The following is a 12,431-nucleotide window of genomic DNA, read 5'->3' on the forward strand; positions in this document are numbered from 1 at the left end:
GCAAATATAAATTTAAAATTTATAAGTTCTAATAATAACCTTTAAATTGTTAGTACTATAATACTAATAAAATTCACAACCATATACTTTAATAAATTCCTAAATATAACCATTGAAAAAATTATTTATTTTTTATAAATTTATAACCAACCGTCTAAATCCGCTGGCCCTAATGATATATGTCATGACGACTCATGAGTAACATATTCCACAATATTTTAAAGCCAGTTCATTTTAGGATGGCATTACGTGCTCTTATAACCTTTAACTAGCTAATTAATTATAAATCACTTTCAAGGGATGTTTTTTTTTTATTTTATTTAATATTTTTGGCCTATCTTAATATGCGGCAAACCTTGTTTATACCTTCAAGTCAACTTCTTGATATGTATACCAAACATTATGATACGTGTACATTTTGATATATATGGTTATCAACAACTACATAAGATGACAATATAATTACATTTCCCATTTCTTTATTATATACTACTCCCTTCTGTCCCAATTGATACGACACCTTTTATGTTTCTAGAGTCAAACAACTTAAGTTTGATCGAAAATTCATGTATGGAATCTTCAATCTTTTGAAATGAAATTTATATATTTGTAAACCACGTAAAAAGTACTATAATTCAAAATGTTTAAAAGATCTATAAAAAAATTACAATCAAAAATAAATTTATGTGACTCTTGAAAATCGAAAGGTGACATATAAAATGAGATAGAAGAAATGTTAATCGTAATATTTTTTGACAAATCCAAACTATGAAAATAATTCTCCACTATGAAGGTTTGAACCGGTATTCAATTGGATCGTTCTAAAGAAAAATAAATGATAAATTTTATTAAAATATATGTAAATTAATCCGAACATACTATTATTATAAAGAAAAATATCGATGAAATAAAATTGTAGGCTAACTATTAAGCACCTAGATGTTGACTTTTTTCGTTTGCCTTTTTGGCTCAAATAAGATCTGACAGATGTTCAAAGAGGTTTTTATTATATTGGGAAATATTAGATCACTTATTTTATATTATATTAGTATTATATTAATAATAAGATTATGAGACACCACAATGACCATGTTTCTCCTTAGACTTACTTGTATAATCATTTTGAATCATTGATATGGCATATCACAGCTCTGAAACGAATATGGAATTAAAATTTCGACCAACAGATATTAAAATATAAAGAAATAAAATCACGTAGAAATCAACGGTGTCAATATGTAATACATACATAAAAAAATATTTTATTAGCTATATAGTACATAATTTTCCGAAGAAAAGGTGTTCATCTTTCATACATGTATATTTTTGTCACTTAACATGATTAACTAATACTGTCTATATAGTTTTATTTTAATTACTTTTAACGATTAAAATAAAAAAGTTTAATATCTATATATATATATATATATATACATGCTACATACTAATTAAAGATTCACAAAAGTGTAAAACTCACACATTGAAAGACAACTATCAAAAAGGCTTTTGTCAAGATCACAATTACAATACAAATTTGGTGTGTGTAAAATGTAAAATAGTTTTATCATCACTTTATCTCCTTTTAGCATGAGCCTCCTGCAAATTTAAATGCTCAAAAGGTACTTCCCTTTTTTCATGTAAACTGTGAAATTTCATACAAGTTGTGATATCATCTTTTCCCAAGTGGCATTGGGAAGATATATAATAACTACAATATTATTATTTGTAACTATTTTTCTTAATATAATAATGTAAATCTTGTCACAACATAATTACATTTTATACAATTTTTTAATTTTATTTTGGAACTAGACTAATTTATATACAAATCTTCTTGTTGTAATTTTATTAACTCTTCTCTATAAAATAAAATAAAAAAAACCAAAACTGCAAAATGACCATACAATATATTCTGTTCCTTGGGAATAAATTTCCACTTTATTTAGAAAATTAATGTTGGATTATGAAAAATTTCAAATCTAACTAGGAATTACATGTCAAATTTAAAGCTTTATTTAAGTATATTAACACTTTGTTTGAATGGTTATTACGTATGGTTTTGTAACAAATTATATTACTATCTTGTATTGTATCACAATGTATTGTTTTAATAAATACAATATTTCAATAGATCGTATCATTCTCCATCGTTACGTAGCATCACACATCAACAATTTAAATGATAAATCTAAAAAAAAAGAGTAAAAGCTACTATCAAAAAGTACGATAACTCTATCTTCAACTTCGATTCGAAAAATATTTTGAATGTATCACCAAACGCATGGTGAGTATATAGAGGAAACTTCACATTTTCTTTTGCCTTGTTGCCCATGTACAGTAAACCCATTTCTTCAGGGCCCAATTGGGCTTTGTCGGTCATCTCTAGCTACCTTATCTATCCAAAATCCAAATCATATGCTTCTCTTCTTCTCTGGTTTAACCTAAATTTTTGGCCACCAGTAGAGTGAAGGTGGCTGCTGGGGTCCGGGAACGAAGATGGAAGAGAAAGTTAAGATTTTAGCATTCATCGGAGCTGGAGCTCTATTGGGTTCTGCTGCTACAATTGCTATCTCAAAGCTTCTTTCCGATCCACTGCCAATAAACAACCAGTAATTTCTTACTCAGAGAAATTAGTTTTAAGTTCTTCAATATTTTAATTTAGCAGTAGTATTTTGAAATTATGTAGTAGATTTAAACGAATAATTGGAGTGTATTGCTCAAAAGAAGTAGTGCATACGGTTGTACTGTGCGCCTGTAGCTTACTGGCTTAAAGTTCTGGATTCGTCTAGTAAGAAAGAGGAAATCATTCTCTAACTGAGAAAGTTAGAATCTTTTAAATTATGAATTCACATTTGTAAGAAAGAGGGAAAATTTAAGCAACTGTTGAAGTTTAGAATTTTTTAACACTGGATTTGCTTTTGTAAAAAAGAGGGAGTTTTTCGGCAACTAATGAAGTTAGAATCTTTTAAATTATGAATCTGCATTTGTAAGGAAGAGGGAGAATTTATAAGCAACTGTTGAAGTTAGAATAGTTTTAACACTGGATTTTCTTTTGTAAGAAAGAGGGATGTTTTCGGCAACTGATGAAGTTGGAATCTTTTATTGAATAGGAGGGTTTGGAGGTCGTGGATTAGGATAGAAGGTTAATTGGTAGTTGAGCGCTCTCTGCTTTCCTGTGGGTTAGGCTTATTGTACTAGGACTTTCACCAATGGGTGTTAGCACTGTTCATACAGTTTCTTGTTTTTTTGGTTTTGGTTATCACCTGTGATTTTTTGTGCTTCAGATATCACATTATTTCGTCGTCGTTTCAGTTCTTTACTTGGTATGTTGAGTATAGCTTTCTATCATTTCGTTGTTTTTACTTCTTAAACTGCTTTTGGAAATGTTTATTTAAAATCGAGGGTCTAACATAAGCAACCTTTTGCACTCTACCCTCTACAGACTCCATTTATGGATTACACTGGTTATGTTGTTTTTTCAAGCATATTTTTGAAAAAATGCTTTTCTTGAGCGGAGTGTATCAAAATCAACCTCTCTACCCCTACAAAGGTTGGGGTAAAGTTAGCCTACATCCCACCCTTCCCACCCCCCTGTTGTAGATGAAGTTAGAATCTTTTTACTGCTTGATTCACCTCTGTCAGATAAAGAGAAGACTTCGGCAATTGATGAAGTTAGAATCTTTTAAACATATTTTAATTGTCTTGCACATGGTCTTTTCTACTTAAGAAGCTGGAAGTTGAAATCTGACAAGACTGTAACTTTATTTCGCAGAAGTGTTGGAAAAGGGTATACAAGTGAGGCAGTACAATCAAATGGTACATCTCTGTTCACTTTGGTTTGAAGCTTATGTTTTCTTGGTATTATCATTTATGTTCTATTTGGTTTAACGTTGATTCTCATCAGGGCTTTCTGGATCCAAATGTAATGGATTGGCTACTCCAAACCCGTTCACTGATGAAGTAGTTTCTGAACAACTGACCAGGTAATACTTCTTTCTTTTTCTTTTTAATTATATTAAGGCAAGAAGATTTTAATAATGAGGAAAGGAGTACAAGGAAGAAACTATCTGTGACCAAGCCAATAAATGGCAATTGCAGCAATAGAGAACTGTTTTCCAGTCTCTTCTAAGATTGTTCAAGTGAAATATCCTTGGAAAAATACCTATATCTACTGCATAGAGGATAGGAAGAATAGCTCTATATCATACATGATGTAGCGAGAGAAACCTTGCCATGTTTTGGCATTTTGCTCTAATGGGCTTCATGATGTGACATTCAAAATATAGCCTTCCTCAGAATTGAAAACAGAGATCACTATTTGCTTGTTGCGTCCATTTTCTTTCTTTTCTGCACCATCATTCTCTCGGTTGTTGATTTTCTTTAGGCGTATGTATGATATGCGAAGTAGGGAAGAATGGAGATATTGGGGTACTGAGAGTTGAATGTACTTTTTTCTATTTTTATCCTTAGATTTGATTCTTGAATATAGAGGATCTACTAAAATAATTCATTTCAGTTGACATGAATATTTACTGAGGTATTGTTAATAAATTATTCATGAACAAGTGAGCTTATAAGTTTATCCAAAGCTCGACTTGTTTTATGTGTGATTTCAGTCTCTCAGAGAGCTTGGGGTCAACTCGTGTGATGAATAAATAGGCTGAACTTAAGCCCTTGCTCTTTTGACGAACAAAACTCACTTACAACTCTATACATTCATGCAAGACGTTGTTTCCATTTGAGACATTGCGCTAATGACTGGTGGTTATGGTGACACTTACATTTTTGCTCTTAATTTTTGTACTCTTCTCTGGCCTCTTAGGAATATACAGTTTTTTGGCCTTGAAGCCCAACAGAAAGTGACTGCATCATATGTTGTGGTAATTGGTCTTGGAGGAGTTGGAAGTCATGCTGCATCCATGCTTCTGAGGTCAGGAGTTGGTAGGTTACTTCTTGTGGATTTCGATCAGGTAGTCTTTAAAGGCAATTTGATTCACTTATATATTACTCTGCCTAAATCTCTTGCTAGTTATATTTTTTTGTCACAAAATATTCTAATGTATCCACATGTTTGGTTGTCCCTTATCCTGTTTCATTTTACAACGTTCCCTTCCTCCTTACACCATTCCTTATTCGTTAAAGCAGGATCAAAGTCGACAACATGAAATTTCAGATTTTAATCACCTTTTTCCTTTGCCTAAAATTTAGAGATGCATCATATAGTTATTGAACTACAAGAACTATAGATTATTGACATTCTACTAGAGACTTGGATACTATAATTAACAATAATGATGAAAAATTTAAGTCAAATTGTATTCCATAGTATCATACCTGATCATTTGATCCTTGAAGTTAGACTTCTTGCTCGTGTGCATGACTAGGAAGAAAAAAAAGGGGGGGGGGGTGAGTATACATCTTCTAATGTTGATATTTCCTTTTTGTTTTCCATCTAAAGTTGATCTATATGGTATGGATATTGGCATTGATGTGGAGGCTATTCATCAAGGACACCTATTCTGCACTATTGATAGTTCTAGTTTGGGAGTTAAGGTAGTTGTTTCTTGTAGTAGTATGGAAGTGGAATCTAATGAATCTTTTTCTTAGCTCCCTTTAAGCTGCTATATTCTCTCATATAATTCTTCATGTTTGCTAAAGAGATGTCTTGGATGTCTAAATATATGTCTAATTTGCATATTATTGCAATGCAAGGAACTTACAAAGATATGGAATCCTTGGGATATTGCATATGGTACTCAGTTAATACTAAGTGCCTCTATATTTAGAATAGGACAAGGCATATCAAAAAATATTTAAAACCATTCCACTTTGTTGTAGTTTAACTTAATTGCGAGTAGGACAAGCTGGCATTGCCTGATATTAAAGGGGGTATAGAAAGTCGCATTACTGTTCATTTAAACCTTCAATTTTAGGTACTTAAAATTGAACTAAGTTGTAGATTGTGTCATCTTATGGTAATGTGATTAGGCTATTCTGTGGAGACTATGTTGTAATGCTAGTGGTAAAAAAATCAAAGTCTTTGGGCCCAGGGAACTAGCTGTATTTTGTATTTTGCTCGCATCAATGGGATGTTTAGCAATGAAACCCTTTACTCTATCGAGAAAATAAAAAGGGAATGAAAAAAGAAGTCTTCGTGGAAAAGAATGAATGTTATCTCCTCCATGCAGTTGAAGGGCCATTATGAGGCATGATTTGCTTTAGCGATATAAGTTCCTTAAAAGAAATGTTACCTCTATATTTGTGAATATCTGATATCTGCTAATTATGTTGAAGGTGTCGGTCTCCTCATTAAATAGACATGCTGTTGCCACAAGAGAAGATGTTGGTACCTCAAAAGCCTTGTGCCTCAAGAAGCACTTCCAATCAATTTTTCCAGAGTGCCACATAGATGCTAAAGTTATCTTATATGATTCATCGTCTGAAGAAGAAATTCTGTCTGGCCACCCTGATTTTGTCCTTGATTGCATTGATAATATCGACACAAAGGTAGGCTTGCTGCTGCTCCTTTTATGTAACAATTTCTCTATCTCGCTGAAACGAGAACAATTAATGAAGTACAATATACCATTACTGGCCTATTATAATCTTGAGAACCTGCATGGTGAGTTGAATAAATCGTCATTTTTTCAGGTTTTATTGCCTCATTTCCTAGCTGCCTTGATTTATTTTCTTATGTTCTTTAATTAAATTAGAACATACTTTAGTTTTTGTCTTCATGACCTCCTTCTTCCCTTGTGGAAATGGATGATAATTTTTTTTCCATGTTCTCTGTTTTTTAAAACATTGTAGGTAGCTAGTAAGGTTGATCTTAACGTTCTTTCTTCTGTTAGAGCAACTTCAACGTTCTTTCTTCTGTTAGAGCAACTTCTCTATTGATGATTTTCCAGAGTGAATGGAGTCCATTGAGTCCAGTAACAAGTTGGAACTAGTTTTGAAATTTTAGCAAGCCCATTGTTTATTTGGATTAAATCATATGATCTCCATTAAACCATGAGTTTCTTTCACACCGACATTTTGAATTCTTGAAAAATAGAGAAGAGCTTGGCACTTGCGAATATTGGTTTATGCACTTCCCAGTGGAAATTGTTAGTTTCTTTATCTTCTGTCCGGTAGGTATTTGAGAAAACAACTGTGTGATGCAATTATGCTAAAGCTTTCAATGGAATGATTAAATCAAGGGCATGACTACTTTAGTACTTATTTCTAATTAGTTAGGGCTCTATGCAATACCTTTTGAATCTTCTTCAGTTAGGAATTATTGCTATGTAAATACTTTGTAGGTGGCACTTCTCGCTGCATGTGTTCGAAGAGGTTTGAAAGTTTTATCTGCAACTGGAGCTGGCGCAAGGGCTGATCCAACAAGAATTCGCGTGGCTGACTTAAGAGAGTCTACCAATGACCCTCTATCTCGATCTGTAAGTAATTTTGTGGAGCTTTATCGCACTATACATGCAGCATGTGGTATCTTCAGATTTTTAGCTCTACGTACTATGATTGATTGAATTTTTTTGTTGAAATGAGCGTCGGCTTCCTTTATCCACCAGATTATATAATAGATAATTTTGATTTAGTGAAGCTAAATGAGCATCTTATGAAATCACTTGGCTTACTGGATAGTGCTAAAAGCCTAAAACACTTCTACTATTCTTATGTTTGAGGATATAGATCTCTCCCGTGATGGGACTACTACAGATTTTGGATGGTTTCTTAAAGCTTGTAATAATAGTCTACCCTGATAGTTCATTCACTTTAAAACCGATACATAAAACATACTTGATCTCGCATTTTTAACCTGGGCTACATGCTGTCAATTTTTGTTAAGTGAACAGAATCTTAACGACTTTTTCAATCATAGGAATATTCAGGAATTACAGTTGGACCATGCATAACAAATGGAAAATATAGTTTTAGTAATACTCTATTTCACTTTGAGTTGAATTACTTGGAAAACTAAATGAGCAGGTAAGACATCGTCTGAGAAAAGATCATGGTATTGATGGTGGCATTCCTGTGGTATTTTCTCTTGAGAAACCAAAGGCAAAGTTGCTTCCCTTTAAAGGGCCAAGCGGAGAAGAAGAAAATCCTTCAGATTACCAAGTAAGAATTTAACCTTTTTGAACTGCTAAATTTGGCAATTGCTATAATTTATAAAGACGTTATGAGAATAGATGCATTTCACTAAACTTTAAACTGTATAAGGAGTCACTCTTTCCTACTACATGTTACATAATATTCATATCTTAATCTTAATAAATTACTCATTGAGCATTATCTAAAATTTACAATGTGGATATCAGATAGTGCCTGGATTTAGGGTCCGGATCATTCCAGTTCTGGGGACTATACCTGCAATTTTTGGGCAAGTCATGGCTTCCTATGTTGCAACTCAGTTAGCTGGATTGCAAGTCCATATGGAACCAGTGGTGAATTTTGATACGGATCACTACGAAATCCTCCATCAACGCCTTATTGAGCATGAAGAGTTGCTATATGGTACATCCATGCAAGTGGAGGTACTAAGTCCTGAACTTGCACTTTATATTTACTTGCTTGAAGTCATCAAGTTAGGATCTTCAATGTTAATTCTCAGATTTTATTTTTTCTTTTTATGGGACATTGTTTGTCGAGGCAAACATGGCTATTTGTATCATAAAGGAATTAAACTGCAGACTGATAGCATTAAAACAGAACCTGATGTCAAAGTATGTGAAGTTCTTATAATATTATATATATAGTCCTACAATTTTTATCTTTTTTTTTGGGTCCTGGACGGTGTGTGTGCTGTATGTGACTGTATGCCTAATCTATTTTCTTCTTAGCAATTCTACAACGCTAGAGCATATTATGCAATATCTAATCCAGTGGCGGTTGCACGTCTTTTTAAGCTGTCCCCTTCTCCCCGCGGACCAGAAAAATGAGGTATTATAGAATCAAGTCTCATATCAGAGATTAGCTCTCGTGTGGATGGAAGCTTCCTGTAGCAGTTTCCTTGAGTTTGTCTTGTTTCCTTGATTGCTTGCAGATACTTCCATATCCTTTTATATGCGAGTCTTAGGCACGTAATAAATCGAGGCCCATGTCGTAGAGGTGTGGGATTAGACATGTTAGTTGTCCTTAAGTGCCACTCTTGACCTTAATGATGATAGCTGAGCAATAGTCGGATGGAAGATCTGAATATACTGAGGGTCCTCTTAGTAGATTTTGATCAGTAAAATAGATATTCATTTTTTCAATTTTCTCTTGCATGCTATTTCAGTTTTTGTTAGCAAGTATTGTGAAACACATTTTCATCCCTGTTTTTTCACTCTTAAAGGTAGATGTTGAAGAAGTTGTGTACATTGCCAAAGAGTTGTGGCATGGGAGAAGTGCAAGGGACCTATCCATTAAAGATGTAGGGCGAGCAATGTGGCGTTCAGTGAATGAGTTGATGCTTGTGAGGTATGTATGCGATGCCTAATTTGATGCAATGAACATGTGTTCGCTTCAGTATTTCAACTATGTCAAAAAAGACTGCCTCGTAATATTTTTTTCCCTTGATAATGTAATATGTAATTTGGGGTAATGAAACCCCATATACAAGTAGTATACCAGAAGTAGAAAGTAGAAACACATGTTTCTTTAGAAAGGACATCCAATCGTATCTATACGCCCAGTCACTTTATCACTTTGTGAAATGTGATATTCATGATTATGGAGGATACAACTTGCCAATTTCTTTTATTAATATGCCCTAAAGTGAAAACCATTAGTCTAATATAAGATTGTCACATAGTACACATACTATTTCTTCTTTCTTTTCATGAGTAACTAATAAATATTTTCCACTAAACTGAAAATGGGAAATCCTGAATACAAGATGTATATTGGTCAAGTGGACCACACAAAATATGTTTAACAAATATTATCCACTCAATGCAGGTGTATGCATGGTAGTTGCTAATTTTTTGCTTGAAGTAGCTATTTTTAACTTGATCTTATGTGATCATTGACATTTTCACCTTGTAAAATTCATGATTACTATTTTCTTTCCAGATGCTCTGTCATTGCAGAGAATTATTTAAGCATCATTTTGTGAAGTGGTCGCCGTAACTATTTAAATTTAGCAATGTCTGTATCTTTCTGCCTCTCAACGCACAGTGCATTGCTTGCTTGATACCTTTGTAGGTGGGATAAAACAAAGCCTGCCTCAGTTTCAAATCTAATCCTGCTAAGATTCAAGGAGGTATGCTTCTTGATTCATATTTACTTCATGTGATAGTAGACTAAAACATTCAAGATGTTGGTGTCATGAAGAAATTCTCTTAACTTTTATTGCGTATTTCACAAAATGGCTTGTGAAACTGGATACACAAAGGAGGTTCTTGATGTTTAATGGAACTGTTAAGATTTTTTCTGTAATATAAACTGACAGTTCCCTTTTACTGTTCTCTGGTTCTAGGCTGACGAACACGAGTCAAGGTCACTGGAAGATATAAAGGAAGAAGAACCAGATTTTTTTGTTAGGGTGACAACTGTGCTGAAGCGAGCAGAACTGGAGTTTGGCTTTTAAGAGACATACGTATCCCACCAGCTATAAGAGCAGTCTGATTTGAGATTCATTTCAGGTATTTATGCTTGGATGGTAACATTTCACTTGGCTCCCTTTGCCAGTAAGTTCTTGTCTCACAATGCCCAAGACGTCAATGTAGCACAATTTTGTTTCTCAGGTGCATTAGGAAACCTGAAAATCACCCACACGCAGAAGTAAAACTTAAAAGCTGTCTGAAGTGGAAATCATCAAGGTTTTGAGCCTCGTTTCTTTCGTGATGATATTTAGAATACTTTAAGGAGCAAACAACTTGGAAGTAGCTGAACACTTTGACCATATCAAAAGCTTAGCTAGGGATTTCTTTTTGTTGTTGCAGAGGGGTTGGAGTGATGGAAATGTGGGACATAGAATTATTTCAACACTTCTATTTTTGGTATCTGTCTGAAATTTCAAATGTCAATCCTCAAAACGAAGGCCAACTTTGAAGAGTTGCAAGTTCTTGATTTAGGAGACAACACTTTAACGGCACATTCCTCGTGTGATTGGGAACTCAGCCAGAGCTGCAAGGTTTAGGTTTGAGATCAAATAATTTGTGTAGATCCATTAAAAACTTCAAGAATTGAAAATATGTTTCCCCAACTTCGAATTGTAGATCTATCTTACAATATCTTTTTGGGAAACTTACCAACGAGTTTGTTCCAACATTTGAAAGCTATGAGGTCAGTTGATTAGGCAAGGAAATTACTAAAATATCTCGGAGAAGGAAATTACCAAGTTTGGACAGCAGTTGCAACCAAGGGTCTTGAGCTTGAATTTTGTCATAATTTTGACGGCTTGCATCAATATTGATCTTTCAAGTAACAGATTTGTAGGGCATATGTCAAGTATTATGGGAAATGTTATTGTAATTCACACGTTGAATATATCTCATAATGAATGCAATGTCATATACCATCAACACTTGGAAACTCAAATTGAGGTTAAATCTCGGAGTGATGATGGTATATGACCTTGCAATTCACTATGAGATAAGTTCAACGTGTGAATTGCCATAAGATCTCCCATAATGCTTGGAATATGCCCTCAAATTTGTTTCTTAAAAGATCAAAATATTGGTTTAAGCAGTCAAAAATTCTAACAAGTTCAAGCTCCAGGCTCCTGCTTACAACTGTTATCTAATTTTTGGTAATATCCTTCTCCAAGATAAAGATGTTCTAGTACTTCATTATTTGATCAATTTGACATCACTTTCAAATGTTGAAACAAACTCGTAGGTAAGTTCTCCGAGAAGACATGTAAGATAGATTTAAGATTCGAAAGTGGGGGGGCATGTTGTCAATTTTTTGAAGTTCTAATGGATCCATGCAGTTTATTTGATTGCAAGTTTAAAACTTGCAAAATTCCAACCACATGAGGAATGTGTCATTGAGGTGATTATCTCCTAAAATCAAGAACTTGTAACTCTTTGCAATTGTCTTTAATTTTGAGGATTGTTTCCTTTCATTACAGAAGCTTAATTAGTATGAAGTTGGTTCATGTTTTTAACTATTCTTGTATGGATATCCTTGCAAATATGAGAGTCAAGGAAAGTAATGATTCTGAGTGACTATGCTCATAAAGATCTCAGACCTATTTCTTGTTGCATTTAGACCCTTTTCTTTACTCATTTTTAAGGATTTATTTTAAAGAAAATTGAGTACACTTCTTGATCGCGAATATCTTATTCGATTGGCTAAATCATGGTTGTCTTTACAAAGCCCTAGTGAGTGCACAGAGAGGAATGGAAGTTTGTGAGATATGTTGTCAAACAATGAAGTACCTATTTGTTACTTGGGACCAATACCTTGTTTCATATTGTTCATGTGATGGCTTTTAAGGTAGG

General features: G+C 33.6%; 1 protein-coding gene and 1 non-coding gene across 7 annotated transcripts; both read left to right on the top strand.

The window, feature by feature from the left end:
* Positions 1-2,246: 2,246 nt before the first annotated feature.
* LOC101261624 (tRNA threonylcarbamoyladenosine dehydratase) lies at positions 2,247-12,241 on the top strand. Of its 6 annotated transcripts, none has more exons than XM_010323184.4 (13): positions 2,259-2,609; positions 3,773-3,816; positions 3,905-3,983; positions 4,823-4,970; positions 6,295-6,507; positions 7,302-7,436; positions 7,984-8,118; positions 8,319-8,534; positions 9,335-9,459; positions 10,186-10,243; positions 10,460-10,625; positions 10,728-10,802; positions 10,926-12,241. In XM_010323184.4, the coding sequence occupies exons 1-11, from the start codon at positions 2,497-2,499 to the stop codon at positions 10,568-10,570; spliced, it is 1,377 nt and encodes a 458-aa protein (XP_010321486.1). In that variant the 5' UTR covers positions 2,259-2,496; the 3' UTR covers positions 10,571-10,625; positions 10,728-10,802; positions 10,926-12,241. The 6 variants fall into 6 exon arrangements, with proteins under 6 accessions (XP_069154277.1, XP_010321486.1, XP_025887015.1 ...); XM_069298177.1 differs by having other exon boundaries at positions 2,324-2,609; positions 3,776-3,816; XM_069298176.1 differs by having other exon boundaries at positions 2,247-2,609; positions 10,728-12,241.
* On the top strand, positions 11,480-11,575 carry MIR10528 (microRNA MIR10528). The gene has a single exon (NR_161755.1). It is a non-coding gene; the product is annotated as a microRNA MIR10528 (primary transcript).
* Positions 12,242-12,431: the final 190 nt, after the last annotated feature.

The sequence above is a fragment of the Solanum lycopersicum genome, chromosome 5 (assembly GCF_036512215.1).
Source record: "Solanum lycopersicum chromosome 5, SLM_r2.1".
NCBI lineage: Eukaryota > Viridiplantae > Streptophyta > Magnoliopsida > Solanales > Solanaceae > Solanum > Solanum lycopersicum.

Excerpts from the sequence above, each read along its gene's own strand:
- LOC101261624 (XM_069298176.1), top strand. The coding sequence starts at position 2,497 with ATGGAAGAGAAAGTTAAGATTTTAGCATTCATCGGAGCTGGAGCTCTA. Across the intron at positions 3,984-4,822 it reads GTTTCTGAACAACTGACCAG|GAATATACAGTTTTTTGGCC; the intron begins GTAATACTTCTT and ends CTGGCCTCTTAG. Across the intron at positions 8,119-8,318 it reads AAAATCCTTCAGATTACCAA|ATAGTGCCTGGATTTAGGGT; the intron begins GTAAGAATTTAA and ends TGTGGATATCAG.